This window comes from Chiloscyllium punctatum, chromosome 24, assembly GCF_047496795.1.
Source record: "Chiloscyllium punctatum isolate Juve2018m chromosome 24, sChiPun1.3, whole genome shotgun sequence".
NCBI classification, from domain to species: Eukaryota; Metazoa; Chordata; class Chondrichthyes; order Orectolobiformes; family Hemiscylliidae; genus Chiloscyllium; species Chiloscyllium punctatum.
The window spans coordinates 61210461-61235232 of NC_092762.1; the positions used below are offsets into that span (position 1 = coordinate 61210461).

The 24772-nt window shown below is 41.9% G+C and overlaps 1 protein-coding gene across 6 annotated transcripts in view; it reads left to right on the forward strand.

Annotated features, from left to right (window-relative positions):
• kank3 (KN motif and ankyrin repeat domains 3) overlaps nucleotides 1–22177 on the forward strand; it is a 62567-nt gene extending 40390 nt beyond the window's left edge. For all 6 annotated transcript variants that reach the window (XM_072593976.1, XM_072593977.1, XM_072593978.1 and 3 more), the window contains 8 exons: nucleotides 592–691; nucleotides 4570–4824; nucleotides 9622–9709; nucleotides 11401–11620; nucleotides 12272–12414; nucleotides 15543–15743; nucleotides 20484–20579; nucleotides 21934–22177. In XM_072593976.1, coding sequence (XP_072450077.1) covers nucleotides 592–691; nucleotides 4570–4824; nucleotides 9622–9709; nucleotides 11401–11620; nucleotides 12272–12414; nucleotides 15543–15743; nucleotides 20484–20579; nucleotides 21934–21945 — 1115 coding nt within the window. In that variant the 3' untranslated portion in view covers nucleotides 21946–22177. The remainder of the gene's footprint in view (nucleotides 1–591; nucleotides 692–4569; nucleotides 4825–9621; nucleotides 9710–11400; nucleotides 11621–12271; nucleotides 12415–15542; nucleotides 15744–20483; nucleotides 20580–21933) is intronic.
• The last annotated feature ends 2595 nt before the right edge of the window (nucleotides 22178–24772 follow it).

Genomic DNA, 24772 nt, shown 5'->3' on the forward strand with positions numbered 1-24772 from the left:
TACTTAAATCATCTTTTTGACTTAATGCCAGTTCCAAGTGTTTATGGGCCACACAGTTCACTATTTCAGTGAAGTACATGGATGTAATATTCAAAATGTTGGAGGAAAGGGACTTAGAATGAGCATTAAAGCATTAGTTGCCACAATTTTAATTTCAAAGGTGTCAGCCTCAACTTTCAAACCTCAATCAAAAATGTGAAATGACTAGGTTGTATGTTGTTAGTTAACTAAGCGTAGTTAACAGAAGCAGATTCATGGAGTGAAGATGAACCTGCATTTAGCAGTGCTGCTATGCACAACTCAAATGAAGATAAGAAATAGGAACAAAAGTGGACCTTTTGGCCACTCCAGCTAGCTTCATTATTCAGTTAGTTCATGGCTGGACTGCTTGTGTTTCAAGTTCCACATTCACATTCTACCTAAGTTTCTGTGCTGACGTTAGTGAAACCCAATCAGGTTCCAATGTTTCAAAGCCAAATAGTCGTTACAGAGATGTTTTAGACACAGCCTTTCTGTGCAGTGTGGCTGTCCTGGATTAGATAGTCCTGAATGATTGTAACTAACGTCATGATACCAGTCTGTTTCTAACAGGAGTGTTGAAGTCAATCATGAAAAAGAAGGATGGGTCAAACAAAACAGAAGCAAACGTCAGCAAAAAAAATCTACAGTTTGTTGGTCTTTTGAATGGCGAGTAAGTAGTTACAATTATTTGTCCAAAATGTTGCTGTTTGATGTGGATAACTTGTATATGTAACAATGCTTCCTATTAATAGAATCATAGAATCCCTACAGTGTGGAAACAGGCCTTTTGGCCCAACAAATTCACACTGACCCTTCGAAGAGTAACCCACCCAGACCCATTCCCTATCCTATACTTACCCCTGTATTGGGAAGACTAAAATCCTTGTCTTCAGTTCCTGGCAAAGTCTCCATTCCCCAGCCACTTACTCCATCAGTTTCCCTAGCAATACCTGAGGCAGTTTTGGTGTTACATTTGATATATGTTTATGGTCACACAAATGTGTTACCACTAAAACTGCCTGCTTCCATCTCTATACTGCCACATCTCAGCTCAGCTGCTGCTTAAATCTTCACTCAGGCCTTGATGATCTTTTAACCAATTATTCCAACAACTCCTGACCACCTTCCACATTCTACCTCCTGGAAACTTGAAATCATCCAAAATTCTGCCTCCCATGTTTTAACTTGTACAGAGTCACCTTCACTCCTCAGCCCTGTTCTCTCTGACCCACGTTAATTTTCAATTTCGCAACACTTTAATTTTAAAATCCTCACCCTTGTTTTCCATATCTCCTCCAGTCCCACAATTCTCTGAGATATCTGCATTCCTCTAACCTCTTGCGCATCTTTGAATTTAGTTTCTTGTTCCTGCCTTAAGCTGCCAAAGCCCCAAGCTTTGAAATCCTTCCTACATCTCTCTACTTCCTACTTTAAGATCCTCCTTAAAACCATGGCTTTTGCTCTCATAAATAATTGTCTCTTTTAAATGAATCAATGCCGAATCATAGAATAAAATTTGACAAAGTGTTAAGAACATTTTTTTAAATAAAGCCCTTGTAGAAATGCATGTTATTTAGGACTCTTGTGATACAGTGGCAATGTCCTTACCCCTGAGCTCGGAGACTTGCATTCAAATCCCACCGGCTTTGGATGTGTGCGATAACACACTTAAATACATTGATTTAAAAATGTCTATAAATACATTTTGCTATATGTACAATAATGGAATATACAATGTGATTAACTGCACTCCACCATTCAAGCACTTAGTGAGATGGAGATACAGTTTTCTATTCTGAAACGAAAACAGAAATTACTAGAGAAACTTAACAGGTTGAAAATGTGTCAGGAATGAAGTAGGGCTCATGCCCGAAATGTCGATTCTCCTGCTCCTTGGATGCTGCCTGACCTGCTGTGCTTTTCCAGCAACACATTTTCAGCTCTGATCTCCAGCATCTGCAGTCCTCACTTTCTCCTCGAAAACTTAACAGGTTCTCTTGTCAGTGGAGAGAAAAGAGAATTAATATTTTGAGTCCAGCAACCCTTCTTCATAACTGATAGTAACTAGGAAAAAGTGATATATATTCTGAAAACAAGGGTGGGGTGGAAAAAGGAGTGAGCGGGTAGGTAGAGATGGAGGCCAAACAGAGAAAGAGAAAGCACCAGCAGACAAAGGGATGGATGATAATATGCCAGGGAGGAAGAGAAGCTGATAATGTGGACCGTAAGCTAGTGAAAATGGATTGGCTATGTTGAAAGCAGCCCATCTCATGTCAGGGCCTAGGGTGTGGTGGTAGCTAAAGGGCATAGATGAAGGTGTTCAGGTTCTAATATTATTGAACTCGATATTGAATCCTGAAGGCTTCTATTCTGTTCAGTTTTCTATTTTAAAAGGTTGAAATTAAAAAAGCGGAAATAAATGTAAATTTGTTTAGATGGAGGGTGACATAGTTGATTCTGAGGCTAGGATCATGAAACTATGACAGTATGAGGTGTAACCTGGCTATGATAAATTGGGGATCATTATTTAAAAGGATAACAGTGGATAGACAATGGCAAACGTTTAAAGAGTACATGGGGGAACTGCAACAATTGCTCAATCCTGTCCAGCACAAAAATAAAATGGGAAAGATGGTCTTTACCATGGTTAACAAGGGAAATTTAGAATTGTATTAGATCCGAGGAAGAAGCATACAAATTGGCCAAAAGGAGCAGCAGTCCTGTGAACTGGGAGCAGTTTAGGTGTCAGCAAAGGAAGACATGGGGTTGGTTGAGAGGCATGAGAGTAATGAGTAAGTTTGTGGGGAATATGCAAACTGACTGTATAAGCTTCTATCGGTACCTAAAGAGAAAAGGAAAAATGAAGACAAATGTCTGTCATTTACATTCAGAAATAGGGGAAGTTTTATGGAGAACAAAGAGTTGACAAGCCAGTTAAAGACATTTTGATTTTGTCTAAACAAAGGAAGACAAAAATAACATCCCAAAAATGTTGAAAGGACAGTCTAGTGAGAAAGCGGAAAATCAATATTGGTAGGAAAATGGTGTTGGGGAATTTATTGGAATTAAAGTTTGATAAACCTCTAAAGCTTGATAAGTAATCCCTGAGTACTTAAGGAAGTGCTCAGCAAAATAGTGAATGCATTGGTGGCAATCTTTCAAGATTCTATACCCTCTGGAACTTGTCTAATGTAACCCCACTATTTGGAAAAGAAGAGGTAGAAGGAAAACAGGGAATTATTGACTGGTAGCCTGACATCAGTATTTGGGAAAATGCTAGAGTCCATTATAAAAGAGCTAATAGCAGAATACTTGGAAGACAGTGAAAGGATTGGACAGAGTCAGCATGGATTTATGGAAAGGAAATCATAGTTGGCAAATACTTGATAAGTGGAATCCAGTGACTGCGGTTCACTTGAACTTTCCGAAGGCTTTTGATAAGGTCCAAGTTAAGAGATTAAATATAAAATTAAAGCACATACAATTTGGGTAGTGTACTGACCTGGAAAGAGAATTGCTTAGCGGGTGGGGTGAACAAAAGACTAGGAATGAACAGTTCTTTTACTGAGTAGCAGCCAATGACCATTGAGGTACTGAAGAGATCAGAGCTTGGGTTCCAGCTATCCACAATCTACATTAAAGACATAGATGCGGAACCTGGATGTAATATCTCCAAGTTTGCAGACAACACAAAGCTGGGTGGCACGATGGATTGGGAGGAGGACACAGAGATGCATCGGTATGATTTGGACAAGTTGAGTGAGTGGGCAAATTATTCATTTTGGTGCCAAAAACAGGAAGGCAGACTATTATCTGAAAAGCAATAGATTAGGAAAGATGGGGGTGTGCACCAGTCACTGAAAGTCAGCATGCAAGTGCAGCAGGTGGTGAGGAAGGGAAATGATATGTTGGCCTTCATAGTGAGAGGATTTGAGTAAAGAGAATTTGAATGCAGGAGCAGGGATGCCTTACTGCAGTTGTACAGGGCTTTGGTAAGACCATACCAGGAATATTGTGTGCAGTTTTGGTCTCCTTAACTGATGAATGATGTTCTGGCAATGGAGGGAGTGCAGTGAAGGTTTACTAGACTGATTCCTGGGATGAGATGATTGATATATGAAGAGATATTAGATCAGACTATAGGTCCCACAGCAATCCCATGCCTTGGGTGAGAGCATTGTCAGCAGGCAGTAGGCACCGCCTTGTCAGTAATGGTGCCAAGTGATGAAGAATTACTGGCCTCTGTTCTCAGAGTGGTGACGGTGGTGGGGTAGGAGGGGAGGTGTGGGGGAGGAGTTAAACTGTATGTCTCCAGTGTCCTTGAAGAGTATCCATATCAACATGGTAAATTATTGATCGCCATGACTGATGATAACTAATTCACTTAGATAATTGAATTGGAACTCCCCAGTTACTCTGGTGGGATTTAAACTCAAGCTTCCAGATCATCAGTTGAAGAATCTGAATTACTAGTCCAGCAACATCATCAATCTCCTACTGTTTTGGGCAAGAACTGCAATGAAAATTCTGTTGCATTTGTAATTACAGATATGAGACAACTTCGAGTGAGGAATCGAGTGGTGAGGAGAACTTTGAGAAAGTGATTGGAGACAGTTCGGAAAGTGAGTTGGGAAATTGCTGTGATAGTTCTGATGATGATGGCGTTACAAACCTGAATGGCAGTGACAGCGATGACTGCGAGCATCCTGCAGAATGGAGGGATAAAGAGAAAGAGAAAATGCTTGAGCAGAGTAAACAGAACAATGAAGAGAACAGAACTGAAGAAGAGGAAGTGAAGGAAAAGTGAGAACAAAGTCTTTCCATTTGCTCTAATTATTCATCATTGAAATAATTGAAACAAAAGAAAACGAGAAATGTATACTCTACCCTCTCTTGTGGCTTGAGGAGAGAGGAATCTTCATTAAATTTCCATTTGTATAGATTACAGTTTAAATGCATAGCATCTGGAACCTGGTTCCTAATACTTAGCTGTTTAAAGCAGTGATAGCCAAGAAGTTCCAATCTCAAACACCTATGATTCAATTTGACTTGAGCTAGTCTGACTGATCTCAGTAATGATACACAATTGAAACTTGCAACTGACAAGATCAGAGAACAAAAAATAGTGCTCCTGTAATCCATTCTTAGTAAGTTCAATATCTGTCATTCAGGTGGCAATTGCACCAAATGCAAACATGCATGCTACATACATTTTTGGATGATACATATCATGCTATAAAAATCTGCCCATTCTGTCAAACTCTTTAATGTGGCTCTGATGTTTGCAGTGCAGAGATTTCCAGCAGTCGTTTCTTCTTTGTAATGTGGATGTTAGCAGTGTGACACAGGACAATTGGCCCTGACTGTCCTGTCTGCAAAAGGAGTAGTTTTTGCTATCACTTACCTACACATTGCTGTCGTGATTGCATTATTTCAAGTGGCAACTCTAACTCCAACACTGAAGGGATGTGAAGAAACTGCTAAAACTAGATTGTCATGAGACTGGAATTAGGAGTGTGCAACTAAACAGAAACGTAACAAATCAAATAAAGGTGGATGAAATGTAACTGCTGCCAGAGAATAGGAAGAAAGGCAGGAAATGCTGGAACTATAGAGCAGACCTGTTAATGTGGTCCATGGGCCAGCTTAAAACATTGCAAGTGAGTTAATTAGAACCTCACCAGTGAGGGAACAAATCTCCTGGTAGTACATATTTTAAAACTGAAAACCAAATCCCTTGGGTAATTAGGAATTGTATCTGTGCCAACAGGATAATGGGGCACATGGCACCTGGTGGCAGGGTGTAGGTGGAATATTGCAGAGAATTAGCTGGAAACTAATTGTTTCTGTGGGTGATGAGCAATTCACAATGGACATGGAGATAGATAGACTGAGAATAGAGGTCAAAACCAAGTTAGCAACAGCTCAGTTATTATGGTCTCTGGATCACCTAGTTCTGGGTTCAAGTTCCACTTTGGGGCTTGATCGCAAACAACAGGGTTGACATTTTGCACTGAGGAATGGTGCTGTGTTGGAGGGGCCATCTTCTGAATGAGATGTCAAATTGAAATAGAGCCATTTTGGGGAAGAGCAAGCGAATGAACCATTCTGTCCAGAGCAATATTTGTTCCTCAATCAACACCTTAAACACAGAATATCAAGCTTGCTGTGTACAGATCAGTGACCATATTTCTTACATTACAACAGTGATTACAATTAATGAAATATTTGAGGTGTGAGGAAGCTTTGTGATATTTGCAACTGTGAAAAATGCTCTCTTAATTAAAAAAGGATCATAAGCAGACCATTCAGCCTTTTCAGCCTGCTCTGCCATTGACCAGCTCATGGCTAGTCCTTTTCATTATCAATTTCCTCCATTACCCCTTATTCCTGAATGCTTTTGATATCTAGAACTCTATTGTATTGAACATAGTCAATAGCTGAGCCTTCACCGTCCTCTGGGTTAGGAAGTTCTCACTCTCAGAGTGAAGTAACCCCTCTTCATCCCATTATTAAATAGGCTACCTCTTGTTCTGGTACTGTAACCCTGATTCTAGAGCTCCCCAGCAAGGAGAAACATTATTCATCCTTATCAAACTCTGTTGAGAAATTTGTGTGTTCCGATTACATCATGTTTCATTCTTCTAAACAATATGGAACATGGTCCCCATGTCCACAATATCTCCTCACAGAATAATCCTGCCATCCCCCTTGAACATGTGTTACACACCCTCTCTATGATAGGCACATCCTTCCTTAGGTACAGGTATAAGACTTCTTTAAATATCGCCCTACCAACACCTATACTTTAACATCAGCCAATCAATGCCATGGTTGTATCGTTCAGTAAACATATACACTAATACAGTCAAGATTAGAGTGGTGCTGGAAATGCATAGCAGATCAGGCAGCATCCGAGGAGCAGGAAAATCGATGTTTCAGCAGGAGCCCTTCATCAGGAATTAAAGGTTTCCTGATGAAGGGCTCCTGCCGAAACGTCAATTTTCCTGCTCCTCAGTTGCTGCCTGACCTGCTGTGCATTTCCAGCACCACTCTAATTTCCAGCATCTCAGTCCTCACTTTCGCCTATATACATTAATACACCCAATAAGCACACTCAGGAACTCTGATTACTCATGTCTGCAAAGACTCTTACCAATTTTTATGGATGCACAATAGAAAGCATTCTGTCTGGATGCATCATGATTTGCTCTTCCCAGGACTGTTGAAACTGCAGAGAAATGTAAACACAGCCTGGTCCTCATGCAAGCCAACCTTCCATCCATTGACTCCATCTACACTTCTTGCTACCCCAGAAAGGCAACCAACATCATCAAAGATCGCTCCCACCTCGGTTGTAATCTCTTCCAACCTCTTCCATCAGGCAGAAAACAGAAAAGCTTAAACATAGCACAACATCGTGGGCCGAAGGGCCTGTTCTGTGCTATACTTTTCTAAGTTCTATGTTCTATGTATAATATGTACCAACAGATTCAAGAATAGCTTCTTCTCCGCTGTTATTAGATTTTTGAATGGACCTCTCAAATTTTAAATTTAATGTTGACCTCATTCTTTGTGCACCTTCTCTGCAGCTGTAACACTGTACTTCTCGCTTTGTTCTATTTCCCTAATGACCTGCCTGTAATGCAGCCAAAACAAAATTTTTCACTGTACCTAGGCACATGTGACAGTAATAAGTCAAAGCAAATCAAATTATTCATCAAGCAGTGTGAAACCATATCAGGACATTCATGATGATGGAAACCATTAAACCATTAATTGTACAACATATTTATCACTGGTGGAGCCTATCTCCAATGAGCCAGTGAGGCTTATTGTCTGAAATGAGCATGATGCCATGCAGAATGCTGGAATAGGTGAATCAGTGAATACAATTCTACCTGAAGCTCTTGTAGTGCCCCTGTCTCTGAGCCAGAAAGCCTGAACTCAAATCCCACCTGGCCTAGAGATGTATGATCAAATCTCTGATCAGGTTGATTAGGAAAATAATATTCTTGGACTTGGGTTCAACTCTCACCTGTCCCAGAGGTGAGTTGAGCATATTAGAGGAAATTGATTAAAATACACAACTCAGCATGGTTCGCAGGTAGTACCCCTACCTCTGGGCCTGGGTTCAAGTCCCACCCTGCTTTGAAGATGTGTAATAACAGGGTAATTATCCATAATTCAACCTTAAATTTATTAAGTTCGGCTAAATGCTTATAAGATCATTAAGATGGTAATTTTAGCTTTCACTGAAAAGTGGCAAGTCTAGGATAGAAATAAGGTAGAGCTCATGAATTCTTTGTAAACCCATGGCAGTCACTCAGTCCCATGCTGGACACAGTCCAGCTGCACAGTGTATAACTGTGGACTTAGTTGGATCTTTGCTGCAGGTTATTGTGTGGCCTATTTTTATTTTTAGAAATGAGTTCATAAACTGAGCATAGTTGGCATTGCAGTTTGCTAAAGACTTTGATAACTGTGCTGCTTTGTTTTTGGATACCAGATTCCTGGAATATAATTTTTTTTTTAAATTTTGCATTGATTGTTTTTTCACATGTTGCAGTAGTGCAATTGGTTGCATCAGAACATTCCTGGCATTGTGTCCAGTTACATTGGTAATTTTTTAACTGACGCATACCTCATTTGTGGGGCTGACTTCTCCTTATCTCCCCATTCTCCTGTTTCCTGATTTGGAGAGTTTGTTTCTTTAGGTTGTCTCTGACACACTATTTCCTTCCGGAGATCAGTGATTTGCTCCTGTTGGCTGGTGCGAATCTTCCAAGTCTATTGTTAGGTTCAAGCTGAAACCACAGTGTCACTTACAGCACATGAGCAAGCCATTCAGTCCATCGAATTCAGTGCAACTCTCTATAGAGCTTTTAAGCCTGATCTCACTGAAATCCACTCCCGTGGTTTGGATTTGCTTCCGTCAGTTCCTGATGGACAGAGCTTAGATATTCTTTAATCACAAATCAAGTCCTGACTTTGAGGACCCAAAGTTCTACTTAGGTCTTGTGCAATTAAGTAAATACCCTATCTTTTTATTTCCCTTCCCATTTTAAGTTAACATTATCAATTTCTAAATATCCTAATTTTACCTTGATGCTAAGCACTCAAGAGTGAGTTAAATCCATAATCCAACTGATTTTTCCAGACACAGTTAATACTCCATTTGCAGTCATTTAGCCAGAGCCTACAAAACTGGCTAACAACAGTGTGTTTAAAATCTTCAAACCGAGCTCAGGCCCTTTCCACACTGAAGGCTTTTGTTTCGCACAGTGTATAGTGCACAATCCTGACCTGTATGGACCAACCCTATCCCAATCACCTTTATTCCTTTCCAAGTGTGGTTCCCAGAATTAGCCACCAAACCCCAGCTGGTACCTCACCAGTGTTTATACATTGTTTGCAAATGCCCGTTGTCTTTGCTCTCTCTGCCTCTAGTTATAAAACCCAGGATTTTAAGAAATGATTCAGTTGCAGTTCATAGGTTTAAGATATCCTCTGCAGTATTAAAATTTCTCCCCTCAGCATATTGGGTGTTTCAAGAGTTTGCTGTCTGTCCTGACTCTCTTGTGATTGGTTTTCCTACAGATTTGAGTTGAGTCTGAAGATGCGGGAAGTCTGTCTAATCCTGAAGAATCATTTCAATGACCCAAATCCAGTGAAGAGTAAGGAGGTGGTGAGCATCTTTGTTTGCCATTACTGTGGAGTTAATTGTGATGTCCATAGTGAGGTCAGGTTAAAAGTCTGTGCCGAGGTTAGTGTGTCTATCACGAGCCAGAAAGATGAGGGCACATGTTCTACTTCAGACAATTAAAAAAAAAAGTCCAGGGTGATAACTCCAGGAGAGATCACATGAGCTAGAGAAGCTGATGACATGATGGTAATGTCACTGGACTAGTAAGGCAGAAATCCAGGATAATATGGTGGTTTGAGTCCCACTATAGTAACGGATGGAATTTAAAAATATTTTTTTCTTTTAATTCTAGAATTGAGAGCTAGTCTTAGTAATGTTGACTGTAAACTTATCACTAATTCTTGTCTCAAATATGTCCTTTAGGGAAGGAAATCTGTCATCCTTCCAGGTTACATGAGACTTCAAACTTAGAGCAATGAAGTTGACTCTTAACTGTTCTCTACAGTGGTTGAGTAAGCCGTTCAGTTGAAGAGCAATTATGGATGGGCAATGCCCACATTCACGCAAGAATAAACAAAGAAACCTGAGGGGATGTTGTCCTCTCAGCCATTGCATATCAGATAAGACATTAAACATTAAGGTGGACAGACAAAAATGCATGGCACTACGTTTAAGCTCAGGAGAGCTCTCCCTGGAGCCTTGCTGTTTATTTATCCCTCCACCTGTATTGCTGAAACAGATTATCTGACCATTATCTCACTTGACCACTGTGGGATCTTGCTGTGTGAAAATGGCTTGCATGTTTCTAATTTTCAACATTTCTGAGATAGCATCCCGATGGTGCTATGGAAATATAAGTACTTCTCTCTCTCTCTCTCTCTCTCGGTAGTGCAGTTTCTTGTCCTTTTCCTGGAACTTGTTCCAGCCACAGCCTTTTTTTTCCTACACGTTATCGGAAAGCTCAACTCCAGAGACTGAAGTCCAGCTCAGTCTCCATCACGAGCTGCTCTTTGTTGTGTTCCCAGGGGTTCTATTACTGATGATAACCCAGAGACAAGATCTGAATAGGGCTGTGGGCGAATGTTGGAATGTGTGATTTCAACATGTAGCTTGTGCCCAATTTAAGGCAGCTATGCAGTGGGAGGTAAGGGAGTGACTGAGAGGACCAAGTGCCCCCATCCGTAGGCCTCTGCTTTCATGACTACCTTGAGTTGTGGTTCACTCTTTGCCCTGTTTCAATAGCAACGTTCAGGAATTCTGGGAAACCGTGTATGTTTATGTTAAATTGATGTTCCAATGAAAAACTCATTAAAATTGCCTCATTTAAATGTGATCAGCAGTTTGTGAGGGAGTTGCACAAACATCGAGCCGTAGTGCATTGATAATGGCTTCCAGACACCGAGCACTTCTGTCAATTTTAACGACTCCCGAAGCCAAACCTACATCCTCCTGCTGTTTATGCTCCTCTTCTGTTTTCGGGCTGCTAAAATATCAAGTGAAGATTAATCCAAGATGTTTATTTTCCGGTTGTTAGCTGCTCTGGCCTGACACAGACCCGATCTGATAGCAGTCAATATTCAGGGTGGGTTTATTTGGGAATGATGTGGCAATGTGTGGCCAGCTTGGTCCAGCTCCCAGCTATGGGCCCTCGGCTCTGGGTGGGAGGAGCAGTTAACAGTACAATGGGCTGAAAGTCAAAATCTGCAGTCCTGGATGCTCTTGTGTGTTTGCAGATGTCCAGTTTGAATGCAATCCAGCAGGAGTGGTTCAGAGTCTCCAGTCAGAAGTCAGCCTCGCCCCAGGCCGTAGCTGACTATCTCATGGCCTTTGCGGAGATGTCACCAGCCATCCTGAAACATGTTGTCAACCTGTCTGATGGGAATGGCAACACAGCCCTGCACTACTGTGTCTCTCACTCCAACTTCCAGATTGTCAAGCTGTTGCTGGACACAGGTGAGCTCAGACTCTGGTGTTCACTAACTGGATAAAAGCATGAGGTAGAAGCACAGAGGCATGGTGTGGGTGAGGGCAAGTGGATGGATGTAATATGGGTGAGAACAGGTGAGAGGAGATGTGGATGTGGATAGGTGAATCCAGGGTTTTGGGTGGGGGCAGGTGGATAGGGTGTACTGTGGGTGTGGGTTTAGTGCCAGTATGTAGCTTGGGCATGTGGGGGTAGGGGGGTGAAATGGGGGAGTGTAATGGGGATGTGCCCAGATGCCATCTATAATATTTCCCAATGTATCTCTCTCTGGAATGGTATAATATTATTGAGAGATCAATAAATTATGAAAAGAAATAAAAAGTTTAATTTTTGGAAGAGACTGAAAGGTTAGCACAGAGTATAATAACTGATGAGTGAACAGCTTACTTAAGTTGAAGCAATCTTCCCTCATCTCTAATGGGAAAATATTGGCATATAGCAATTACATTGCTTCAGGTTCTGGATTTAAGGACACAAATGAATTAATTCCTGACAACAATGGGGTACTTTGATATGCAAATGAATATTCCTGTATCCTACATTTATTCCTGCAGTGCCAGTGGTTGATTGCATCTACCTCTTGTTGAGCCAACCAATCAGGTGTCTTGTTTATTTTTCAGCTGTCTGTAATGTTGACTGGCAGAACAAGGCAGGCTACACTGCCATCATGCTCGCTGCACTGGCTGCCATGGAGACTGATGCAGAGATGAATGTTGTCAAGCAGTTATTTAGTTTGGGGAACGTCAATGCCAAAGCCAGTCAGGTGACTACTGATGGCGGAACTTAACTTTGGCACCAAGTACACTTGCATGAATTTTTTTAATTTCAAAACAATATTTTCTTCATAAAAATATCTTTATATACATACATAGTCGCGGAAGCAGTTCGGTTCTGTACAGTAGTGTAAAAGGAACAAACAAACATTGGAGTTTGACTCTACCCAACAAACAAACCAAAAGTATTTCTTACTTGTGCAAGGCTATATTTACATAGATTTGAGGCACCATGAAGATCTGATAACTGAACGGACACCCATTTAACTATGGTAGAAAGACCTCAGACAGTGGTACATTTGTATGAAACTAACAAGAAACGTAAAATGGAGCACTTTCCTTAAAAGAAATCTAAGCTCAGTGGTGAAGTCATAAAGGCCATTCTCACTTTAATCAATGTGTCTCATAAATTACTATCCTGTACCTGTGACCGAAGCATTCCGCGCTCCTGTCTTTAAACTATTGAGTTGGATAAATAACAAACTGAGATTCTTGATTACTTAAATCGTTGCATCAACTCTTAATATTTATACACCCAATCCCACTTAATAAGTGTTAACTCACACATCCACAAACCAACATCCACAGTCAAACCTATCCATATGGAAAATTTATAGATACATACCAACCTAGGTATACACTCAGATATAAATGCAAACCTGCGTGTAAATAAAGAAAGACACATATACAAGGACACTGTGTGACATACAAGTATACCAGTCTCTCCACAGTTAAATGGAGAGTACTCATGATACTTGAGCACAGCACCCTGCTGCCCAGACAGTGCACACAGCCTCAGGCTTCCATTACCATGTGATCCCTAATCCTGGGTAATAAATGACCCTTAAATCTATTTGGAAACCAACTTGTTCAGGATTTAAATGTGAAATGTAATTTCTGAAAAAGGCTGGCCAAACATAAGCTGATTGCATAGCCTTGTCTGCACGGGTTTGAACACTGGTCACAGATTTCTGTGGGTGTAGTTTGTATAAAATCAAACTATTGAAGAGCTTGGTCCTTCCTTCTGTTCCTGTGGCACCAATAAGGACATTTCATTGTGCCCCATCATGGTAACTTGGGGTCGTCTCACTCTTGAGTGTTTTAATATCAGCAGATGATGGGAAACTATTCAAACAGAAGATTTCTGTGATACTGTGCCATCAGACTCACACATTGGGAGGCCCAAGTAATCCATTCTTAGTTGATCCTAATCCTCCTTAATCTCCATTTTCAATTGAATTTTTGTTCCTCAGCATGTTGCTCAGGACCTGCCTGTGTAGCTGTTGTCTAACTGTGTTAGTGATTCTCCATCTGAAGCTGTGAAGTCTGGATACAGAGTTCCCAGTCACTCTTTGCTCTCAGCTGTTTATTTGCATTCCACAGGACTAAGTGTAGTGACACTCCCAATCGATTCATACAGTGCAGAAAAGGCCCTTCGGCCCATCGAGTCTGCACAAGATAACTACCACTAAATGTGAGCTAATCTCAAGTTCCTGCACTGGTCCCATTTCTTTGAATGTTATGAAATTTGAAGTACTCAATACATTGATAGAATTCATACAGTGCTCCTGGTCTTGATTTTTGTTGTGGCATTACAGAGATGACACAATGGTGGATTTGTTCATTGTCACTGGGTTAAATCCTTACAATATATTGGGAGCACCTATTCTCATCCTCCCCTGGACAGCCCCTTGGAAATGATGATGACTTGCTTCCATTCCAGTTCAGTGGGTTTGGGATGTCCCAAAGCTGAAGTCAATGTTGTTGAAGAGTCACCTAGGCGCAAAATGTTAGCTTGGTCTCTTTCCATGGATGCTGCCTGACCCACTGTGATCCCCAACATTTGTTGTTTTCAGTACAGAATCCAGCATCTGCAGTGACTGGTTCCTACACAATTACATTTTATTGTGTTGGATTGCATTATCAAATAGATGATTGCTTTACATCAGAATGATGTTGTGTTACCTTGATATACTTTGTTACGAAAGAAAGAAATGTTTTTTCCTTATTACATATTATACCTCCAGCTAATAAACTGCCATGTGTTTTAAATTGTACGGTTCAGTGACAGTCGGTTGCAATTGTCAGTGTTACAGATGATTTACATTTCTGAATGACCTTCAAAGGGATGGAATGAATATCTCAGAGTTTATCGGCTTCTCTTGACTCCCATCTGGATAGGAATTGGAGATTGCAACACAACTTTGTGTAACTCTTACTGATCCATGTCCAATACTAGTGAGTGAATTTTGACATTAAACAGAAATGAAATTCAACTGGGACAAAGGCTTTAAAAAGCTGATAATTAATCACTTCCCTATTCCTTTTATACTGACAGCAGAGATATGAACTAAATTCTTTGTTGCTTAAAGTGTGATAGGTAAGCTCCAAATAGCTCTAAATTCATTCTATATCCCTTAGACTGAGCTGCAGTCCAACTGTTTATTTATTTGAATCATTCATTCATGGGGCATGGATGTCACTTTGCTGGGTCAGTATTTATTGACCATCACTACTTACCTTTGAGATGATGGTGTGAGCTGCCTTATTGAACCATGGAGGTCACATGTATCTGCAGTCTTGTAAGTTCCAGGATTTTGATCTAACATCAATGAAGGAACAGCAGTATAGTTTCAAGTTAAGGTTGGTGTGTGGCCTAGAGGGGAAATTGCAGGTAGTAGAGGTCTGGTTGGAAGGTTCTGATGAAGGAATCATGCTCATTGCAGTGCATCTTCAATATAAGTGATCAGAGAGGGTCTGTGTCCTAATCATGACGCTAAGTACCACAGACACCGGAAAATGGAAATCAAAACAGAAAGTTTTGGAAATACTCAGCAGTTCTGGCAACTCAGTGGAGAAGGCAATGTTTCAGAATGATCATTGGCCTGAAGCATTAACTCTTTCTCTCTCCACAGATACTGTCAGACTTACTGTAACTAAATACAATAACTAGTTTTGGTTTGGTTCTTGTACATGACTACATTGGCAGAAATTTCGCAGGGTTTGTATGACGGGAGTTCTCATTTATGAGACTGACCTTTGAGGCCAGGTGCTCAAGACTAATGTAAGCCCCAGATTTATACAACAAAATTGAAGAGTGTTTTTCATTCTCCTCTAGGCGGGTCAAACAGCCTTGATGCTGGCCGTCAGTCACGGACGTATTGAAATGGTGAAGGCCTTGCTGGACTGTGGAGCTGACGTTAACAGTCAGGACAATGAGGGGTCCACTGCACTGATGTGTGCCTGTGAACATGGGCGGGCAGAGATTGTGAAGGTGCTCCTGGACCAGCCGGATTGTGACATCTCATTGAGTGATAATGTAAGTTTTAGATAGAGTCGCCACTGAACCTTACGTTCCTGAAGCAATAACAAAAAAAAAGATTAGCTGGAAAAATATGCAAAAACCTTTGATTTAGCCACAATGGAAGGGTCTGAACTGCAGATCGTACTTTCAAGGGTCTTGCTATCTGCTGACAGCCAACTCACCCGCTGGGGGTTGGAATGAGAAATTCACAGGAAGAGAGAATTCAGTGATGTGGAGACAGAATCAAGACACCCAACCTGCAAGATCGAAGGCAGTGGGTGAGCGCCGGGTGGAAGGGACAGGTTAAATCCAGCAAGTGCTTGTCTGCCATCTACCCATCCCTGTCCCTTCTACAATGATCCCAATGATGTCAGCCACTGAAACATCAATCACAGTGCAATCCTGTGGAGTGCCATGGAGACCAATGCTGAGGTCTGAACTACAGTCAAATCACAATGAGGCAATTCCCAAGAGATCCACTCATAAATTTGTGTTAAGTGGAGCTGGAAGAGGGTCTAGAGGATCCCTATGTGCCTACTAGCTGAATAAGTTGCAAAGATCAGTGAATTTAACATGAGTTATGTCCAGAATAATTTGTGATCTATCTTTTGTGATAATTTACACAATCCATTTACAAAACTAATCATGGCCCCAATTTTCAATGTCCACTGATTGCAGTGGTTCAAGGAGGCACTTCAATTGCACTCATCATCTCAATGCACAGGTCTTTACTTTAATTAGAATTGTGTACATCAATAAGGTTAGCACATGGTCCAGTATTTTTTCTGGTCATCTTCAGTGATTTAAAATAATAATTGATTATTAACCCACTTACAACTGCAATTTTTTTTTTACAAAGGAATCATTGAATCCCTACAGTGTGGAAGCAGGCCATTCAGCTCAACAAGTCCACACCAACCCTCTGAAGGGCAACCCACCCAGATCCAACCCCCACATTTCCCACAGCTAATCCACCTATCCTGCACATCTTTGGACCCTATGGGTAATTTAGCATGGCTAAACTACCTAACTTGCACATCGTTGGACACTATGGACAATTTAGCATGGCCAATCTATCTAACCTGCACATCTTTGGACTGTGGGAGGAAACTCGTGCAGACACAGGGAAAATGTGCAAACTCCATACAGACAATCCCTGAAGCTGGAATTGAACCCAAGCCCCTGGTGCTGTGAGGCAGCAGGCCACTGTGCCACCCCATTATAAAACTGCACCAGGTTACCAACCTTAAATTCATTTATTGGAAAAAAAATACAATTAAAATCTAAAATGTTGTCTAATTCTACCAAGTTGTGGAAGATTGCAAGTGCATGATAGAGGAGAAAGTGAGGACTGCAGATGCTGGAGATCAGAGCTGAAAATGTGTTGCTGGAAAAGCACAGCAGGTCAGGCAGCATCCAAGGAGCAGGAGAATCAGGAAGAGAGCTTTTTCAAGGAAGGCATCCTTGCAAGAGCTTTCCTGAAGAAGGGCTCATGCCCGAAACGTCGATTCTCCTGCTCCTTGGATGCTGCCTGACTTGCTGCGCTTTTCCAGCAACACATTTTCAGCAAGTGCATGATAGAGCAATTTTAGCTGTAACCTATTCAGTATGTTTTGGGAAACTTCACCCACTGGTATTGACCTGGCTGATAACTCTGCTGAATGATGGTTGACACAGTGCAGTGGGGACACCAAAAGGCTTTTGGTGGTAGTGCAGATGCTGGTGACTTGAATTTGGAGTTGCCCCATTAGTAAACACTTGCAGTGTAAAATAATACAGTACAAGTCAGAGTCATAGAATTGTACAGCAAGGAAACAGATCCTTCAGTCCAACTCATCCGTGCCAACAAGATATTCCAAATTAATCTAGCCCAATTTGCCAGCATTTGGCCCATATCCCTCTCAACCCTTCTTATTCATGTACCCATGCGGATGTCTTTTAAATGTTGTAATTGTACTAGCCTCCACCACTTCCTTTAGCAGCTCATTCCTACACGCACCACCCTCTACATAAAAACATTGCCCCTTAGGTCCATTTTAAACTTTTCCTTTCTCACCTTAAATCTATGCCCTCCAGTTTTGGTCTCACTCAGCCTGGAGAAAAGTCCTTGTCTATTTACCCTTTCCGTTCCCCAGCAAAATTTTATGAACCTCTTCAACCTCCTCTGCTCCAGTAAAGAAATCCCAGCCTATTTTTAGAATTAAAACCTTCCATTCCCAGCAACACCCTGGTAAATCTTTTCTGCCCCCTCTCCAATAATATCCATCCTATAACAGGGCAACCAGAACTGCACACAATATTCCAGAAGAGATCTCACCAATGTCCTGAACAACCTCCAATTCTTTGGGGCAGACATTAGACTCGGTTATGAATATGAACAGATCCTACCTCATAAAGTGGTGGGATGGGGGTAATTGAATACTTTTTAAGAGGAGGATAGATTCTTGTTGTGCTGAGGAAATCAAAGGTGACCAGGAATTAATGGAAATGTGGAATTTGGAACACAGATTAGCCAGAATCTTATTAGATGGTGGAGCAGAAAATGTGTTGCTAGAAAAGCGCAGCAGGTCAGGTAGCATTCAAGGAGCAGGAGAATCGACGTTTCGGGCATAAGCCCTTCTTCAGGAATGAGGAAAGTAAAACAAAAGGTAGGGAGGAGGGACTTGGGGGAAGGGCGTTGGAAATGCGATCGGTGGAAGAAGGTTAAGGTGAGGGTGATGGGCCGGAGTGCCCACAAATCCACAAACCTGACTGCCCCGGCCGACCCATTGTCTCAGCCTGCTCCTGCCCCACCGAACTCATCTCTACATACCTCAACACGGTCCTGTCCCCTTTAGTCCAAGAACTACCCAGCTACGTTCGGGACACCACCCACGCCCTCCACCTCCTCCATGATTTTCACTTCCCCGGCCCCCAAAGCCTTATCTTCACCATGGACATCCATGGACCTCCATCCCCCATCACCTCAAAGCCCTCCGCTTCTTCCTTTCCCGCCGAACCAACCAGTACCTTTCCACTGTCACCCTCCTTCGACTGACTGAACGAACTGGTCCTCACCCTGAACAACTTCTCTTTCCAATCCTCCCACTTCCTCCAAACCAAAGGAGTAGCCATGGGCACCCACATGGGCCCCAGCTATGCCTGCCTCTTCGTAGGATATGTGGAACAGTCCTTCTTCCGCAGCTATACTGGCAGCAGCCCCCACCTTTTCCTCCGCTACATCGATGACTGTATTGGCGCTGCCTCGTGCTCCCACGAGGAGGTTGAACAGTTCATCCACTTTACTAACACCTTCCACCTTGACCTCAAATTTACCTGAACTGTCTCAGACTCCACCCTCCCCTTCCTAGACCTCTCCATTTCTATCTCAGGCGACCGACTCAACATGGACGTTTACTATAAACTGACTGACTCCCACAGCTACCTAGACTACACCTCCTCCCACCCTGCCCCCTGTAAAAACGCCATCCCATATTCCCAATTCCTTCATCTCCACTGCATCTGCTCCCAGGAGGACCAGTTCCAATACCAAACAACCCAGATGGCCTCTTTCTTCAAAGACGCAATTTCCCCCCAGACGTGGTCGATGAAGCTCTCCACCGCATCTCCTCCACTTCCCGGTCCTCCGCCCTTGAACCCCGCCCCTCCAATCGCCACCAGGACAGAACCCCACTGGTCCTCACCTACCACCCCACCAAACTCCATATACATCGCCATTACCACTAGCTCCAAACGGATCCTAGCACCAGGGATATATTTCCCTCCCCTCCCCTATCAGCATTCTGAAAAGACCACTCCCTCGTCAGGTCCACACCTCCCACCAACCCAACCACCGCTCCCGGCACCTTCCCCTGCAACCGCAAGAATTGCAAAACTTGCGCCCACACCTTCCCCCTTACTTCCCTCCAAGGCCCCAAGGGATCCTTCCATATCCGTCATAAATTCACCTGCACCTCCACACACATCACTTACTGCATCCGCTGCACACGATATGGCCTCTTTATTGGGGAGGCAGGCCGCCTACTTGCGGAACGTTTCAGAGAACACCTCTGAGACACCCACCCGGACCAACCAACCCAACCATCCCGTGGCTCAACACTTCAACTCCCCCTCCCACTCCACCAAGGAATTGCAGGTCCTTGGACTCCTCCATTGCCAGACCATAGCAACACGACGGCTGGAGGAAGAGAGCCTCATCTTCCACCTAGGAACCCTCCAACCACAAGGGATGAACTCAGATTTCTCCAGTTTCCTCATTTCCCCTCTCCCCACCTAGTCTCAGTCCCAATCCTCAAACTCAGTACTACATTCCTAACGTGCAATCTTTTTCCTGACCTCTCCGCCCCGACCCCCACCCTCTCTCCGGCCTATTACCCTCACCTTAACATCCTTCCACCTATTGCATTTCCAACACCCCTCCCCCAAGTCCCTCCTCCCTACCTTTTATCTTAGCCTGCTTGGAACACTTTCCTCATTCCTGAAGAAGGGCTTATGCCTGAAATGTCGATTCTCCTGCTTTGATGCTGCCTGACCTGCTGCGTTTTTCCAGCAACACATTTTCAGCTCTGAGCTCCAGCATCTGCAGTCCTTACTTTCTCCTCGATGGTGGAGCAGTCAAGAGAGGCTAAACAATTTACTTGTGCTCAAATTTCAGGTTCATATGCAACATGCTTTGCAGCTTCAGCAATTTTCTGTGGTTTGTATTTATCAGCTAGAGACAGTGGTAACTATATGTTATTGTCTGTACTCCCACAGGATGGCAGTAATGCACTGTCTGTAGCCCTGGAAGCCAATAACAAGGACATCGCTGTCTTACTCTCTGCGCACTTGAACTTCAAGCCACCATTGCAGGTCAGTAAAATATTGTAACTCAGCATTTTTAAACAGTTTTGCAGGGGCATGGTGCCAGATGCTTTCGCAGTGGCAGTGTGGGCTATTGTCCACCTTTCTCGAATACCTCTCCTCATCGATGCTAGAAGAATATCTGCTCTGCCTGACTGAAGCCTGCTCCCCATCTCAAGTCAGACAGCCCTTGAGCAGGCAACAAATGGCTTACTTGGTCCATTTGTGCCCATGTCTGCAGGTTATTGAGAAAATTGCTGTTTTCAGCAGTTCTTCACTCAATGCAACATTAGATAGCTAACTTGCCCAGTCAGCATGGATGCGAAAGTGAAATATTGTGGATGCTGAATCAAGATTTAACACTTGGTATCAAGGGAGACATTATATCTGTTTGTCTGCACAGATACTGCTAGGCCTGTTGAGTTTCTCCAGCATTTTCTATTTCGATGTCAAATTATATGATCCCAGCTCTGATATTTTATAGCACGAACAGATTCAACGTTTCTTAATCTGATTTTTTATCCATCTGCCTCTTGGCCTTTGGTGCAGTCTAAATTTAGGGTCCTCCTCCTGCCTGAATAATCCAATCTCCGTTGCATCAGGACTGCCCTAGTGTGGTCACTACTACCTTTGTTCAATACTGGTTTTGCACCTCAGTGCTTGGAGCACTCAAGAAACAATGCTCTTTCATTTTTCATAGCAGGCTCTCAACAGCAAGTGGCAGCTCTGCTGAGGTACACTAATGTAATAGCCATGGCTCAGTTGGCTGTCTCCAAACAGAAGATTGTGGGCTTAAAAATCTTTATTAGAGAGATTTTCTGCAGCTATCTAGGTAGACATTACAGAGCAGTATTGAGGTGGTGCTGCATGGTCAGGGCTGCCATCTTTCAGGCAAGATGTCTGTCCTTTTAGAACCCATGGTTTTATCTGAAAAAGAGGCAAATAAGTGTTGCGACGAATAATCAGCCAAAAGTAAGGACTGCAGATCAGAGTCACAAGTGCAGCGATGGAAAAACACAGGTCAAGCAGCATCCAAGAAGTAGGAGAGTCAACATTTCAAGCATAAGGTCTTGATGAAGTTTCATTCCTCATGAACAGCTTATGTTCAAAATGTTAGCTCTCCTACTTGTATGCTGTGCTTTTCCAGTGCCACACTTGACAACTCATCACCTCACTCCATGTAGATTAACTGTAAAACATGCTGGGTCATCCAGAGGTAAAAATGCAGACGAAATGTCCCCAGTTGGAGCATTCTCCTAATTTCCATTTCATCGTAGCTGTCCGGTTGTGATGTTCTTTGTAATAGCTACAACATCCAGCACGAGGGGAGCTGTATTTCAGTCATGCTACTTTGTATTTTCAGGACACTTCATAACCTGGCAACAGCTGCAGCCCAGCATCCGGAGCTTGAAGCCACAGTCATTCCTACCCTGTGGTTTCTGTACAAATATTTTTGAAAACAGATTTTAGGGCAGGCATTGGCTGTTGACTATCTATAATGTATTACTTAGCCAATCACTGTCAATTATATTGCCAACATTGAGAAATGCTTTTCTAAAGCAAAAAAATCAGAAGCAAAAAATTGTATTAAAATATTATAAACCTTTCCTGTGACTGTCACAATTTGTATTTTCTATAATTACCTAATTAAGTCTCTGTATGATACTTCTAGCTCAATGTTGTGAATTGCACTGTATAAGGAATACCACTCAAAACACCAAAAGCTACTCCTCTCATTAAATGATTAGACAGAGGTTATGAGGACTTCAGTTATTAAGAACAGATTAGATTACTTAGTGTGGAAACAGGCCCTTCGGCCCAACAAGTCCACACCACCCCGCCGAAGCATAACCCACCCATACCCCTATATCTATATCTACCCCTTACCTAACACTACGGGCAATTTAGCATGGCCAATTCACCTGACCTGCACATCGTGAGTGTGGGAGGAAACCGGAGCACCCGGAGGAAACCCACGCAGACATGGGGAGAACATGCAAACTCCACAGTCAGTCGCCTGAGGCGGGAATTGAACCCAGGTCTCTGGCACTGTGAGGCAGCAGTGCTAACCACTGTGCCACCATGCCACCCACTAAGTTGCCCAACTGAGGAAGACATGAGGTAGCATTGTACCCAAAATTTAATTGGGACTTGAAACAGGGGGTAAGATAAATGGCATTTCAAAACAGAAGCCACTAGCTTCTGAAGGCAAAAATCATTGTATAGCTTATGCTGACTTTAATCACTTGATTATTTCATGATATGGATGTCATGATATGCCTACATTTGTTACTGTATCCAGTTTTCTTGATCGGTGGTTATTTTTCAGCACAATTTGGAAGACAAAATGTTGTGGACTGATATATACATAAGCCACATCAGATAAGGCAGGAGATTTCAGTCCCTGAAGATTAATTTCAGAACCAGATGAATTTTGACAACAATTAGATTAATTAATTGTCATCATGACTTGGTATGAGCTTTCAGTTTCAGATTTTATTAACTGATTGAATTTTAAATTCCACTAATTGAACACATCAATAAAAGCCTGGATCTCTGGATCATTAATCCATCAGGATTACCATTATGCCAGTCTCCACAAACATAACATGGGAGGAATGCACAAGTAATATTTCAGAACAAGCCCTCCATCTCCATCAAGTATTATCAACAGGCCTTATACTTGACATTCCCAAATATGGTAGCTTCCAGATGTAACCTGTGGTCTCTGCTGGAAAGCAATATTTTCCAAGGAGATACTAACTAGCTTCCCTGATATCTTTAGTCTGGCCACAGAGAAGGAAGCAAAGAGACACAGCTGGTACAAACCAAGACAAAGACCAATTCCGGTTTTAAAAACTCCTTTAACACATTTGATATAATGGACTACTTTTCAAGTGTACATTGTGCTCAATCTGTACACTATTACACATTTTATAATGGGAATCCCTATATTAACAAGGCTTTTTGTTAAATAATGGACAATTAATCATATCCCCAAAGAACCTAACAAAGTCATTCACAACAACTTTCATACATTAACAAAACAATGTAAAATTTAAGTTTATCCCTTATAATAGATTCCAACATTTTACTTATGTAGTTCAATTTTCCCTCCCTTTTGAAATAGTGGAATTACATAGGCTACTTGCAGTCTTTCCAAGAACCTTTTCAGAACCTGTAAAATAGTCACCAACTTCTACACTCTGGATGTGCTCATGTAGTCCAGGGATTAAATCATGCTTTAATCCAGCTAATTTTCCAAGTACCACCTCTTAATATCAATTTACTTTTGCTGCTCAGTTTCACAAATCCCTTGGTTATCTTGCATTTTTCATCATAAGTGAGCTAGTATTTATCCTATCTTTTCCGCTCCACACAGGGAAAACTATAATAGCTTTAAGTTAGTTTCTGGCTGAGTTGCAATACTGTTCTTTTTTCACTATCAAAAAGTTTCTTGATCACCCCTTGTAGGTTCTAAATTGCTCCCGAACCTTAGGCTTAACACAGAGTCTGGCATCCTTATAAGGCACTTAGTTTGAGTTAACACAATGTAATTTTTCATCAATCATGTTGATTTACACCTCAGGAATGCTTATTTATAGAAATACTACATGGTCTACCAATAGGACTGCCCATCATTTGACAATTTTTTGATTTTTTCCCCCAACCCACCTTGGACAACTTATATGTATCTTTATAACTTCCCTTTCTTCAGAAAGACCCTAGTTTCAAAGTGAAACGGCTTTTGAGTTTCATGTGAAATCCTAATATCTTGATTTATATCTGCCCAAAATGAGTTTGGTAATTTATAGCACCACTGTTCTTTGCCTCTGGCTATTTCTTAGTTACACCCATTAAATTCTATGATTCTATCATATCATTGAATCTTAATCAAAGACTCTTTCTTAATGAGGAGGCTCAGTACATTTAAAGTGCTACTTATCCTCCTAAATAGGAAATAGCCTTTGATATTCAGTTTCAACTTTGTGTATTGCGTAGCTACATCTTAGCAATGGCATATAAATAACTATTGATATCCATCTGTGCATTAAAACCTTTTGCAAATGTTACTGCTTTCAGAACTGTGGGATCTGTACAAAACAGAAACAATGTACCTCAACATTCGTGCAACCAGTTCCCCAGCAACACATTCAACCACTGAACTGATTTCTATACTCATTAGTACAGGGGACTGAAGC